The sequence below is a fragment of the Pomacea canaliculata genome, linkage group LG6 (assembly GCF_003073045.1).
Source record: "Pomacea canaliculata isolate SZHN2017 linkage group LG6, ASM307304v1, whole genome shotgun sequence".
NCBI lineage: Eukaryota > Metazoa > Mollusca > Gastropoda > Architaenioglossa > Ampullariidae > Pomacea > Pomacea canaliculata.
Genome location: NC_037595.1, coordinates 25480661 through 25495560, shown reverse-complemented (window position 1 = coordinate 25495560; position 14900 = coordinate 25480661). Strand labels below are relative to the sequence as shown.

The 14900-nt window shown below is 40.9% G+C and overlaps 1 protein-coding gene across 1 annotated transcript; it reads right to left on the bottom strand.

Annotated features, from left to right (window-relative positions):
* Window positions 1-12900: 12900 nt before the first annotated feature.
* Window positions 12901-14692, bottom strand: LOC112566757 (zinc finger protein 836-like; the record flags this gene model as incomplete). Its single annotated transcript, XM_025243096.1, has 2 exons — window positions 14614-14692; window positions 12901-14242 (listed from the first exon to the last, which is right to left on the bottom strand). A coding segment is annotated over exon 2 (1170 nt), but the record flags the coding sequence as incomplete, so codon positions are not given.
* Window positions 14693-14900: the final 208 nt, after the last annotated feature.

Genomic DNA, 14900 nt, shown 5'->3' with positions numbered 1-14900 from the left:
TTCCAGCAAACGACAACAGGGTGGTCTCCCTGCATCCCGCTGTTCCATTAAGTCTTGAAGGACGTTCTTCTGGCTCCTGACAGCGATTGTGAGAACTTCGCAGCACCTTCCTGATCTTTTGTGGGTGCTTGAGGATTCATTTTTTCGCATTTATAATGTTCAATTTACCCTCAAAATCAGTAAGGTCGCAAACTCTGCCAAAGAGGAGCTATTTTGGTATCCTACAGAGATGATATTATACTCTACTAGTGCATGAAAGTTTCTGTATCCAAGTATTATGATGACAATTATGATTGCGGGGAAAAAAGTTTTATTGCATCATCCCAACATTTATCATCATTATGGTTTTAGGCAAAAGCTGAAGAGCATACACGGTGATATTTATCATCATTATATTTATACACGGTGGAAAGACGCCATGATCCTTGTTGTTGTCGTCCTCATTATCGTCATAGTCGTCGTTGTAATCTTAACATGAAGACCGGATCGGTCGAGGCCCGGATCAGCAAGCGTCAGACTCCAGGATGGGAATAGCAAAATCTGTGGTACCGGAATCAACGAAGACATGGAGTTGAGAGAATGAATATATTTATATTACAGTGCGGCAAAATGAAACAACTCATCGATGAACTAGAAAGGTAGAGGTGAGACATTGTGGGTCTAGCGGAGGTCAGATGGATAGGACTTGGGGAGACAATATTTCACTAGGCCCATAAACTATCGCAGTGGAGAGGAAACTAATCACGAGCATGTCGTGGCCTTTCTCATACAGAGGGCAATGGTCAGAGCCGTCATCAGCTGCTGTACACCCATAAACAGCAAGCTGGTCTCCATCTCTGGCAGACTTCACAATGACACTAAATTCCAATAATATACTCCGAATTCCATACACAAAGACAACGAATTAGAACAGTTTTCCCGACACCTAGAAGAGGTCATCATTCAGTATCGAAAAAGGACATCCTCGTTGGGCTCGATGACCGCTTAGACACACTTACCAGCAATGGGCAGGAACTAGGGGTAAATCTGGCGAAATCTTGGCGAAACCACCGAGAGTGGCCTCAGACACACTTAGTTTACACAGATCCATCTACTCTCCTTAGTCAATACCCGACATCCCCACCCAAAAGTCGAGGGCGGCAACTTGCTAGTCGCCAGATGGATCGGTCCATAACCAAATCGACTTCATCTTGCTGCCGACATTCTTCAAACTCAGCTTTGATGGGGCCAAGACCAGGACATAACTAAGCGCCGAAGTTGAAGGTGAGGACGAAGTACCGCTCCTACATCCTCAGAATTCACTTCGATTTGGGAAAACTTGAAAATCCTAAAGTTGCGAAATGTTCAAGTCCAAAGTTGGAGGTAAAGTCACCTCACTGTGATGTAGATGCTAACCCTGGAGACGTCTAGGTGCTACTGTCAACATCACAGGAAGTGACAGGGCGTCGATGAAAGAAGACAGAAGGTCATAGGTCACGAAGTACACCTAGATATGTGTGGCTAAAGGAGAAAAAGGAAAAGCAGCTTCCATGTATAAAACAAGATAATCAGGGAATGGATGAAGACAGGGAGAACTGTGTCGAGGGTCATTGTCGGGAATGCCGCAGGGTGATAGGGAAAAAAAGCCTAACAACTACTAACGATCAAATCCAAGACAGGTCAACACTAGACCTCAGTCATCGAAGACAGTAATGCCCTCCTTTTTAGCAAAAAACCAAAAAAAAACAAAAACAAAAACAAAAACAAAACAAAAGAAAAGAAAACAAAACAAAACAAAAAATCACTGATGTACATAACCAGTGGACTAAATATTATCTGTTATCGCTGTTGATGACGGAACCCTGCCCTCGGCAAACAGCTCTCGGTTGCCTGGCTTGCCAAGTAGGGCAACGAGACTCCGTCCTTTCTTCTGACAGAGGTGAGCAAGCCGCCAGGCCAAAGAAAACAAATCCTCAAAGGTTTTCATTCATCTGTGGCGAAAATGCTCGAGTGGAGAGATCGGGTTTTGCGGCGAAATGAAGCAGCAACAGAAATGGGGCGGTCTTTGTTTTTCTGGATTAAGTTACATATAGTTTCACCAGTCTTTTCCCTTTTTTTGAGTTTTTTTTCTTTCAAACGATCTTCTTTGCAGAAATGGGGTATAAAGTTACCTTTTGAAGTTTACAGTATTTCTAGGAGACGAAAATGCGTTTAATGTGTTTCATATGTTGATGAATGTTTGTAAACATGTTCGCTGTAAAAACTGTATTTTTGTGTTGGTTTGAGAGCTGAAATATTCTGGCTATCAAGTCGTGCGCAGAGAAATACTTTTTATTTAAATAAGAACACAAAAAAAAAAAAAAACCTAGAGAAATCTCGTTTGCATGATGATATAGCCCTCTAGATGGAAAAGTTTAGAAGAAAGGAAGAGAGTTTTTTTCATTCTTTCTCACAAAGCGGGTACCCGCTGAGTTTCTTAGAGTTCAGTGAAGTTCTGCTAAGATTCTGCTTTAGATTGTCTGTCGAGTGGTTAGCAGTTTCTAAAGTTGGTGCAGATCGTGTTCGTGGTGCAGGACTGGCATGCCATGCCTCCCCTCCACGCCACATACATCAGTTCAAACCCTTTTCTTGCAGCATCCAACCTCTCGTCTCTGGCCAACAATTTTTTTGGAGATTGTTGTTTTTTTTGGTTTAGTTTTTGTTGACTGGGGAGGGTACACACTGTATGTAGGTTCTGCCGTCTGCTTAACTGATTTCGAGGCAAGAAAAGACTGTGCAGACGATTTTATCGCTTCGGTTGGAGACAAGCATTCTGGCACTTGACTTCAAGGAAGACTTGGTCTGTCACATGACAAGGGGGGGGGGAGGATGCTGCTCTCACGAGCCAATGATGGGGGAAGAGGAGGGGAACAAAAGCTGACGAAGACAGCGAGAACTGGGGTGTAAAGTGCGGAATGGCTTAGAAATGTTCCGGAGAATGAGAGAGCTGGGTGGATGGAGGTGAATGTATGTGCAGGGGGGAGGAGAGGAGGGTGGGTATGGGAGAGGTAGCTGGGAAACTGAAGTCTGGCACATAACATATGTTCTCTGAGTTTGGCAAGAAAACGGACAATGGAGGAGGGAAGAAGAAGGGCGAAGAAGGTATGGGAGGGAGGGTTGCAGAAGAAAGATGAAGACGACAGTTGTGGAGGTAACATCTAGTCATCGTTGGCACCAATAGCAACGGCATCATCAACAGCAGAACCTTAATGATAATAACAGGACTTTGTGTGTGAATGTACATATGAGAGAGTGAATGTGAGAGTGATTTTGTTAGTCTATGTGTGCGTTTGTGTGTGTGTGTGTGTGTGTGACTTTGTGTACCCGCATGCAGTAATTGGATATATTATCGAAGCTCGTGCACCCGTTATTGACACAGACACCGGGTGGAGGATGACTGACGCAGCTCAATGATTGACTCCAACAGGCCGCAGCCACTGACTTGTGCATCTTCAGTCACTATAAACACATAAGACATAAATAAGTATACAAGACTGACACACCTGCTGTCACTCCCTGACCTACAGAGACAGATGAGGTGAAGTAAGTGCTGGCTGAACTGGGGGGAGATGGCGAGAGGGGATGAGGACTAGACGAGGAACTAGGATGAGTTTTAGAACCGGTGAACACGAGTTGTTGCAGCTGCCAGGACGACGCACCATCACCTGTTCCACGGAATCCATCAACATCTTTAACGAAAGACAGGGTGTCTCCCCCGAATAGCTACAACTTGTCTCCATTTGCTTCTCGAACTTTTTCCTTCATTGTCTTAATTTTATATTACCTTTTGTGAGTACATATTTTTTGCATACATGTCTTCTAAAACAAAAAACAATTTGGGGTCAGGCCAGAAAAACTCCAACAATCAATCCTTGCTGTTCATCTACTGTTGCTGGCAATTCGTTCAGTTTGTTCGTAAACTTCTTAACCATATGAAGAAAGTCTTTGGGTGGATGGGAGGAGAGTTTAAAGGAAGGAAAAAAAGGTATCTGAAAATAACTGTCTGCTTTACGATCTCGACAATATTAGTTCAGAAGCAGAGCTAGTGATTCATGGGTTTGCAAACCAGGGTAGGGTTTCACCCGAACAACCTATATTCCACGGTCAATAGTCAAAGCCAGGCACAAATCCCGTTTGTTCGCTCTCCTTCCCTAGGTATCCAAGTTTCTATTTTTCTCCTATTTTATTTTTAACCCCCTTTTCTTTCTCTTTTTTCCCCTTTTTCTCCTTTATGTGCTGTGTGCGCGCGTGTGGGAAAACAAAGAGTTTGGGAAGTGGAGGCCAAGCAGACATACATGTTTTTCTTTCACCCGTGAAGGCAGGGTTTATTTTAGATACCAAGACTCTTTGAATTCATACATCAAAACGCTTAACTAGACGACAATATTGTTTAGTCCTAAGCTACTACCTTTCTTTCCTACTTTGTTATCACCTTCAATTTTTAAATCCACACACCATCTTCAATCTAAGAACTACGAACGGCCATCTGCTCAACTCTGTATATAAGCATCTGTTAGCTTCATGCACCATCTTACACGAAAACATGTAGTTACAGCTTCCCCGCAGGTAAACATATTTATTAATATGATGTATTGTCCAAATACATGTTTCCAGAGCCACTCAGCTTGCACCAACTCGACCAGCAATAAAAAGGGAGGAAGACAGACAGGCGGAGGACAGACGGCCCAGATGAGCTGGAAACCTGTGCTTGAGGTTAAAAAAGTGAAGAGGAGGAATTTCCACCGTTTAGTACCCCGTAAAGCTGGGAGTTGCCATCAGCAGCTGTTGCTATTCAAGTCCTCGTCGTCTTGCAGGCGCCGTACAAAGTGTGATGAAGCGGGCCAGGCGCTAATGTCATCAACTGGAAACCTCTTTTTTTTCTTAAATTTAGAGAAAAAATTATAGATGTTTGATGTGATGTATGTGCGGGCATGCAGGCGTGTGTCTATATATATATATGTTAATATGTGTGTGCGCAGGGGAATTAATGGTTGATGTTGTACAGGCATGTGAACACATTTTGAACCATTTTGTGTCAGCGATACATTTCTCACTTTAGTTATCTACGATGGAATTACAAGTATTCTGATTACTTCTAAAGAAAAAGCATTGACGGCTTTAAGAATGAAAGCAGCGCCATCCTCTTTGCCTCCGCTGTCAAAGCTGATTTCATCATCATCTCCCTCTTGTTCTTTTTTCTTCTTCTTGGTCTCTTTTATTGTTCTTCATCTTCTTGCTCTTTGTTCTTGTTCAGCTTTAAGCTTCTTTATCATTTTCTCGAGCCGACTCAGTCATTGCGAATAGCTCTCAAGCTGTTTGCCTGGACCACTTCAATGTCCACCCTGATCATCGTCCTACAAGAAGTCAGACCTGTCTGCACACCTTCCCAGCTACCCTCCTCTCAGGAAGCACCTTATCGTCTTCAATATTCCTGCCAACCTCTTGCCTCGGCTTTTAAAAAGCTCTGCTTGTGGAGAGATTTATCGCGCGGCTTATGTGGAAAGCCAGTCGCACGAGGACTTTATCTCCGAAACCACCGTAAATTCTGAGGGTTTTTGCCTTATTTAAAGTCGACCCTCTCAAAAGGCGTAAAGCGTTTACTTACCAAAATGGTTTTCGCTCCATCGACAAGGTTGCACCCTCGCCAACTTGCACAGCGAACGAAGCCGGTGTGTCACGTGATACAGGGATAGACAGAACAGGGGAGGGTATTTTCGGTTTTCTTTGTAAAGTAAAGGGCACACGAGGTTGATTAAAACTAAAATAAGTGGTTATAAAATCTTGGACCCTTACTTGTAGCAGAAAAATTTTGGCGATTAAGAACTTAGAAATGTTCAAGAGGCTTGAATCTCAATGTCGGTTCAGAAAGAGTGAACGAATGAAATAATATTATAGTAAAGTTAACACCAAAGAGCGAGAAAAAAAGGTTGTTGACAGACAAAAGTAAAAAGATGTCGAAAGAATAGATGAAAGAACAAAAGAACAAAGAAAGTCAGGTAGTGACAGACACAAATGTGAAAAAGATGAGAGAGAAACTCAAGGAGAAAGTGAAGCAAGACCGGGGTAGGGGAAGGATGGAAGAAAGACAAAGAAAACGCACTTAGTTTTTAAGACCTCGGTGTGGTAGTAAAGTGATGAGACCTGAGCCAAGTGCTTCGATGTCTAGACGATCATTCATCATCATCTAGAAACTTCAATGTCAGAACTCGGCGTGGGCCGACGACAAAATGCATGTCTGCCGACGCCCACGCACTTGAAGAAGAATAAAAATTGTGAGGATTTTACTGTCTTGGATACGGATTTCATTTGACGATAAAAAACATCTTCTATCGTCACGAGTACATTGACATTCGGATCTGGGATTAAATGAGATACGAATAAAACATAAGCTAAAAATGTATGAGGGGTTGCGAGAGAGACAGACAGAAAAATTCTTTGTTTTGTAACAAAACAATGGCTTTAAGTTCTTCCCAAAAGCAAACGTGTCTTGACTTAAATTTAAAGCTGTGACGTCATTATTACCTACACCAATCAGAGACCTAGTCCTAGCACGTGTTAATCACGTGTTTCCATCATCCACCTGACGTCCGATAGGGTGGCCCGGTGGCGCAACGGTGAGCGCCTGTCACCAATACAGTGAAGGTTGGCTGCCCTGGGTTCAGCTCTCGTCTCGGGCACTCTGTTCTTTCTCTGCATGTGGCATCTGTTTACAGAGTTGGCTGCCTTGCCGTGATATATACTTTGTTGCTGGGTCGGTATAAACCACCAATTCCCCTCCTCCTACCCTCCCACGTCAGATAAACTAATGGTTTGAGGATTTTTATTTCTACGGAGGAGGTAAATTGTCTGTGGCTGAAAGTTTTGTTTCTGGCAAATGAAAATGAATTATTCGCCCACATCATTTTAAAGATTGTGTCAAAGTTATCTTTACAAACGCGAAAAAATATAAAAGGAAGCAGAACGATAGAGCTGAAGATTCCCTTTCACTGCAACATTTCTTTTTTTGAACGAGTTGACATAACGTGTTTACAAAAAGAACTCGGAGGATGGCTGGGGGAGTAAGAAAAATCTGAATTCCTCTCAGCTGTCTCTGTGGGTTAAGTGAAACCTGGAATCTTGGCTCTGTCTGATAAGCTGTTTCCTCTTCAAGATTTCAAAAGCGACGTTGAGAAAGTTCTAACAATCTGGTGCTGTTCTATTTTGAATCCGTGTGTCAACTTTTTTCACCTGAAAGACACTGATAACAAGCCTCAGCCTCGAGTGATATTTCAGGTAAAACCTGGAACTCCGTTTATTCTTAACCAGAGAATGAAGACACCTTTCCCAAAGTTGCCCATGTCACTTAAAGTTTAAAAAAAAACCTCAGAAGGTAAATGAAAACAACATAGAAAGATATTTCCAGACAATTTTCAATAGACATTCCAAATTGTTACAGTACAGGTTCACATGATCCCAGGCTGGGGGCAGGTTTAACTGACCCTGATCCTCTATTCAGGTCTGCAGCACCAGGGTGTATCAAACCCTAAACTGTCACAATGGTTGAATCTGGGAATGCGAACTTCCCATCATGCATTTAGTTAAGGTGACCAGACGTTTCGGGGGCGAAAGCGGGACACGTGCCGATGATGGTGTCGTCACCGTCAAAGAACGCCAAAAAAAGTGATTTTTAAAGACAACCGGGACATTTGATGGACTTGCCAGAAAGCCAAAAAGCGGGACATTGGGCGTCCAGCCCGATATTCAGGCGGGACACGAGGTCAAAAGCGGGACTGTCCCGCCTAAAGCGGGACGTCTGGTCACCTTAATTTAGTTGCACGTTCGTCTCTTCGCTTTGTATCTTCTTCCAGTGACCTGTTCCTGTCAGAATTACAGTTGAATAACCAAGATTCAACTGCTAGACAGTCGGAGCTAATGCTAGCTACCTCCATTAGCTAACTTCCTGAACATCCTCCGATGATCAAATCCAACGGACCACGTTCTGAAGAGTTCAAGGGTTAGCTTCCTTGGCTGCTAAGTGCATCCTACTCTACATCTCCGAGCAGATTTCAAGGGTTCTTAGGTGTCGGGGTAGGTGGGAGGGGGAGAGAAAAGCCTATGTAATCCACGACAGGAGCAATTTTAAGGACAGCACCTTGTGATACGTTTCATCTTCAAAATGCACGGGAAAAAAACGTGTTCATTGCATTACGTCCTTGCCACGTGAAGGCTAAGCGCAACCTGGCGGGCTGAAATGGAAAGGGTGAAGACCTCAATGGATGGCTCCGTAGGCTGCGTAAACTCGATCACGGTTCCGTCAAATTAACTCTCTGTGTGTCAGCTGGAGTCAGCATGAGACTCCAGTGACTAATGGATGGAAGGGACGTGGTTAATGCGTCGTAAGAAGAGGCTGTCTTCGCGTCCAAGTCAAGAAATAAAAATCGTCCAGAAGCACGTCCTCGCTGGGCAAAGATTCAGTGGGGAGTCATGTCCTCGTCCTTCTGTCGTCTGCTTTTTTATTTTGGTCTTATTTGTTTTTACTTTTAGCTTTTCTGATTAAACCCTTGACTATTATTCACCCCTGTCTAGTGATGTATTTATAAGCCAGGTGGACATTAGTAACCCCCGGGTTTGCTTTACCTCCGTGCGAAAGCTTCAGCCATACCTTCTCCCTGTTGATGTTCTAAGATGTTCTTTAGAGATATGTATTTTCAAGTCAGTATAGCATCCAAGACTTTTATGTTCTGCTATTAATATTGCTTTGACTGCCATCATCTTTGAATTGGTTGGGTAACTTAGTCTAGATTATTAGCCTGTTTCCAATTACAACATCCTGCAACCCTTCTCGTACATGGTTAAAACTTAGCTAAGCTTATACCTACTTCATGACTAAGACCGTTGAGATGTAAAGCCAAGTATAATCAGGTTCTAAAAAATGTCTATGATGCTAGATTTAACAGCGTACAGGCAAGACACGGAAATAGACTGACTTAATTAATATTTTAGACATACTCTGGAAAAGTTATAATTTAAAGCAAAAAATGTCTATGTGAATTAACTTCACTGAAACAGACTTCAATGCTGCACGATGAGAAAATCTTTGTTGTTGTTGTTGTTGTTTTTTGGCATTCTTCACATCCTTGACATTCTTCGCGTCACTAACGGTCGCAATGGGAAGATCATAGCATGACGACAGTAGAGGCTTTCAAATAAACAGTAAATGATAGAATAAATACATTATTAAATAAATACATGTTAAAAGACAGGAGAAATTTAGTTGTGAAGACTTGTCCAGCGAAAGGAACACGAGTTGTGTAGGAGAGAAATGCCAATACACATGTTGGTGACATATAACACCTGGTATCCTACGTCTCGACCATTTCATGGGGACATCTAGTATGCCTCCATGATCATATCTGCCATCTTGTCCGTAACTGTCTTTCACAACCGTCATCGTGATCGTCATGATGCCTGTCATCTCAACGTTCATGTGGATTGTGTAGGTAAGTTGCGAGGTAGATACTATTGTATATGTATGTTGCTCGGTATCTAATTTGTTATCAACAGGGGGAGGTCGTCAGCATGACAGTGTCGGCTATCTCTTATTAATTAGTCATGCTAGTGTATCAGACAAAAGCGCAGAATCACTGCTGTCTGCAGGACAGAGATCCGGGTGTTCAGGCCTTGTCGATGATCAGCTGTATTGTACACGTGTTGAGAGTGTGAGGTGCAGTGTACGAGAGAGAGAGACCGTGTATGTGTGTGTTAGAGAGAGAGACCGTAGATGTGTGTGTGTGTGTTAGAGAGAGAGACCGTAGATGTGTGTTAGAGAGAGAGACCGTGTATGTGTGTGTATGTATGTGTATGTGTTAGAGAGAAAGAACACAACTCTCGTGCCGTGAGTGCCCCTTGTCGGCATGTAACCTCCCGATTATTAAGCCTTCCGACACAAAATTGATGTGCCATAGGGGACATAACGGGAGCAAGAGAAGGGCCTGGTAAGGTCTCCAGATGAATCACAGGTGTCTAATCAAATCTCCTCCACAAATAACCCAACACCGCGCCTGACCACCTCCACAAGTTTCCACCATCGCATTGCGGAATAAACAAAGCCCTTGTCGCCACATCACTCACCAGTCCCCCACTCCTACTTTTCCCCCGAATAAAAGTCCTGACGTGCGAGACAAAGTACAGCAAGAAACAAATTTAATATACAAGAGATGTGAAACACATACACACAACAATCTGGCTCATAGGTGGTATCCGTACTTCCAAATGCTTCTACTAGTTAAGATGTCTTCAGCATGTTTTTATTAATTACCGTTTCCCAAATATAAAAAAAATCATTCACATTGCATTTGATATTTTATTTAATGAGCACCAGCCCAACATATTCATTGCAAAATATCTCAAAAAGAAAGCTTGCAAATTCATGCTTTAATAAACTAGAACTGAGAATGTCACGTTTTTATCATAAAAGTCAAACAAACAAAGCAAAACAATGTATCTGCTGAAAACTGTTTCATTTTATGAACACTGCAAACATAAATTTTCTCAATTAATTCAAAATAAGAAATTCTTACTTGCAGATGTAAATTATTCAGTCATTTGGAGTAATTTATCCTCCAGTAGGAACAAGATCTTCATGTGCATATCAAGCGTTACACAATGTAATAAAACTCATTTAAAAAAACAGATTGCAATTATCGTGCCATCAATTGCAATAAGGAAAAAGAATCAGAAAGCCAAAAAGCATTTTATACAAAAACATTTTGCCTTTATTAGGTCTATGTCAATCGCACTACTCTGCAAACATTAAAATTTTTTTTTAAATCAGTAAAACAGTCAATTCAATAAATGTAAATCACTATATCTAAAACCCACTGTATTAGATACTTTAAATAAAAAGTAATACTTTCTGTTTAAACAAATGTTATATGGAGAACTTTATTTTGCAGCAAAACAAATAATTTGAAAAAGAAATAAAGACAGAAAAATCAAGAAGAAAATAAATACAAGGAAAATTCAACAATAGAAAACCAAGAGGAGTGCCTCAATGTCTACAACATAAATTATTATTTGCCCCCTTTAACTCTTTGACTTTCTTTCCATCAATTACTATTTTCTTCTCACCCACACACACAACCCCAGCTCCCATTCTTTAATTTTAGCACATTAGCTGTGATTAAATAATACAAAAAGTTGAATATACCTGTATGTGTCAATATGATATACTTTAAACAGCTACAAATGTTAATCATTGCTAAATTTCTTACAGCCAGGTGATACCTGTATCTGATGGAGGACAAGTCCCTTAAAGCAGCTTTACACACACTGCAGAGGTAAGGTTTAAAGTCTCTCATGTCTGTAGCTTATTATATGCATTTCCAAATACTCTGCTCCCAAATGGTCTCTTGAAGTGAACTGAGGAGGCTTGGGATCACAGGGAATAACAATGTCATATTTTAAGCCAAAGAAATGACCGGAAACAGCTTTACACAAACTGCACTGGTGAGGTGTAACACAGCAACAAATGAGCATGTGTTGTTTGGCATTGCATGACCTAATCCCAGCATTACAAATATGGCACTAGGAAGGTTAACACCTCTAGGGATCAGCCTTCCTGTTTTCAAAATAGATCATCTAAATTCAGCTTTTCAAATTTTGCAAGGAAGATGACTTGATAAGAACTTCAAAGCAGCTTTACCTAGCATGCACGGGTAACAGCAAACACCATCATAGGTCATCATCTGTGTTTTTAAAGTAGATGCACACCTAAAAGCAGCTTTACACACAATGCACATGACACATCACTGTAGATTAGCATGTGCATTTTCTAAGAAGGTGAGGACTTCAAAGCAACTTTAGAAACTTCACAAACTGGTGAGGTTTCGAATCATTGTGACTCCCCTTGTCTTTTGAAAGTAGAAAAAGGTCTAAAAAATGCTGTACATACAATGCACTGGTAAGATTCAACATAATTATGAATTAGATTGTGTCTTTTCAAACCAATTAAAGAAGTTAAAAGCAGATTAACACACACTTCAATGGTAAGATTTGTTATTTCTGTGGACCTGCATATGCTGTTTCAAATGATATAAACTTTTGAAGGCAATGTTACACACACTGCACTTGTGAAGCTTATCACTGTGAACCTGCATGTGCTGTTTCAAAGCATCTGATTTTTTTTAAGGCAGCTTTACATATGCTGCAATGGTAAGGTTTCTTGGATCTGTGGATTTACCTATGTTGTTTCAAATAGGATAATGTTTCAAATACAGCTTTACAAACCCTGCACTGGTGAGCTTCTCATCCCTGAGAACTTGCATATGTCGTTTCAAAGTGTATGATCTTTTAAATGCACTCTTGAGGCTTCTGATCACTGTGAACCAGCATATGATTTTTCAAATTGCATAATCTTTTAAATGAAGCTTTACACACACTGCACTTATGAGGCTTCTGATCACTGTGAACCAGCATATGACTTTTCAAATTGCATAATCTTTGAAATGAAGCTTTACACACACTGCACTTATGAGGCTTCTGATCACTGTGAACCAGCATATGACTTTTCAACTCAAATAATCTTTTAAATGCAGCTTTACACACACTGCACTTTTGAGGCTTCTGATCACTGTGAACCAGCATATGACTTTTCAAATCTGATAATCTTTTAAATGCAGCTTTACACACACTGCACTTATGAGGCTTCTGATCACTGTGAACCAGCATATGACCTTTCAACTCAAATAATCTTTTAAATGCAGCTTTACACACACTGCACTTTTGAGGCTTCTGATCACTGTGAACCAGCATATGACTTTTCAACTCATATAATCTTTTAAATGCAGCTTTACACACACTGCACTTATGAGGCTTCTGATCACTGTGAACCTGCATATGTTGTTTCAAACATGATAATCTTTTAAATGCAGCTTTGCACACACTGCACTTATGAGGCTTCTGATCACTGTGAACCGCCATATGACTTTTCAACTCTAATAATCTGTTAAATGCAGTTTTACACACATTGCACTGGTGAGATTTCTTGTTACTGTGTACCAGCATATGACTTTTCAAATTGGATGATCTTTTGAAGGCAGCTTTACATATACTGCACTGATGAGGTCTCTCTGATCTTTTGAAAGCAGCTTTACCTACTCTGCACTTTTGAGTTTTACCAGTGTGGTGTGACATGTGTTTTTTGTGCAAGGATGAAAAATGGAATGAAGACATACACTCTTTGCTCTTATCAGATTCAATATCCCTAGAGTGGTGTTTTTCTGACTCAGTACTGATGCTAGCTTCTGTCAAATTTACATTTCTCTCATGCTGAGGACTTTCAGTCACAATATCCGTCACCTGTGTATTTTTACATCCAACAACATCCACATCTTGAAGTTCAGGTGATGATATGCATGCTGATATATCTTTATTTTTTCTGCAATTCCACTCCACCTGCTGTGATGCACTCTGTGCCTTCGAGTGCTCCATTATTGTGGACTGAGTGTGTGATTTTGTCTGCTCTGACTCTACTGCAGAACCAACGCCTTGACCAGAGAGATCTTCATGCTTGACCTCAGAAGTGACTGGTCCTTTTGCATACTGTGTCTTCACTTCATAAGCATCGCCTTGGCAGTTCCAATAAAATTCATTATCACTATCAAGTTGAGAAATTGCATCCTGACCAGGCCATGATCTCTCAGTCTTTACTATATGATTATGCTCAGTCCTATGTGGCCATTCTTTCTTCACAATGTGAGTGTGCTGCTGTTCAATTTTAATGAAAGAAGTGGAATCTTGAGAATTCATCTCCACTTTCGGAACATTCTCACACCTCAAGTTTGTCTGTGCAGCTGGTTCAATTTTTATATTATGGAGTTCTTGGCCAAAGATACCGTCATGCTGCATGAAATCATTCTGTAAACATTTTGTCTCATTATAATCAGAGCAAAATGAACTTTCTGCTTTAGGTATTATATTATTGCTTAAGTTTTCTTGTGCCTCAGCCATATATTTCGTTTCAGTCTTTATGAGTGTACATGGGACCTCCATCTCGCTCTTCATAGCAAACATCTCTTTATGCTCTCCAAGAATTACTGATTATATTTATTGTCTTTTGGGTAAAAGTACTTTTACTCTTACTGTTGACTAACTTTCCATGAAGCTCAAGACCTCAGCTTCATCAACTCTATTGTTTCTAGTGACAACTGAAGACCTACTGAAGTCTGTTGTAATCTTATCAGACCTGAAACATGACAATTGTAATGATTCAGTTGTCATGGAAATTAAAAGCAAACATTTAAAAGCAAGGGGGATTTCACTTTGCCGCTCTCTCTGTTAGAATGAAAGAAGAAAACTTTTACTGCTGCGGCTTTTTTGAAACACGTATATTGTAACTCAGTAGGAAATTCAGTAGAATTACTGTAGAATTACTGAATTTTACGCTATTTTTATCTAAGATTATGTGGTACTGGCTAGATTGAATAAAACCGTCGCCATCTTTAGTGGGTCGGAGAAACTGCAGAAAATCAAGGCATTTAACCTCTCAGAACAGAAACAAGAAAGTAAAATAAATAAATCATATCTGTCCGTGCTCAGAAGAGGAATGAGGCATACCGTGTAGGTGGAACTTGTGGACGTAGAAGTGTAGTCACACCATGAAACGATGTCGCTTGAAGTTTGAAATAAGTTTCAAATCACTAAGAACAGCAACTCCGTATTTTGTTTTTCACGAGAGTTACCGCCCTTGTGCAGAGATGTGTATAGAGATCTGCGACGATGCGTATCACGTGGTACACAATTTAAAATGGCCGTGACTCAGGTGGAGGACAATAAAGTCTCCATGTCATTGTCTGAAGTATTGAGAGCTCTCGGCATTCGCGCTAATAACTCGACAGTATTGA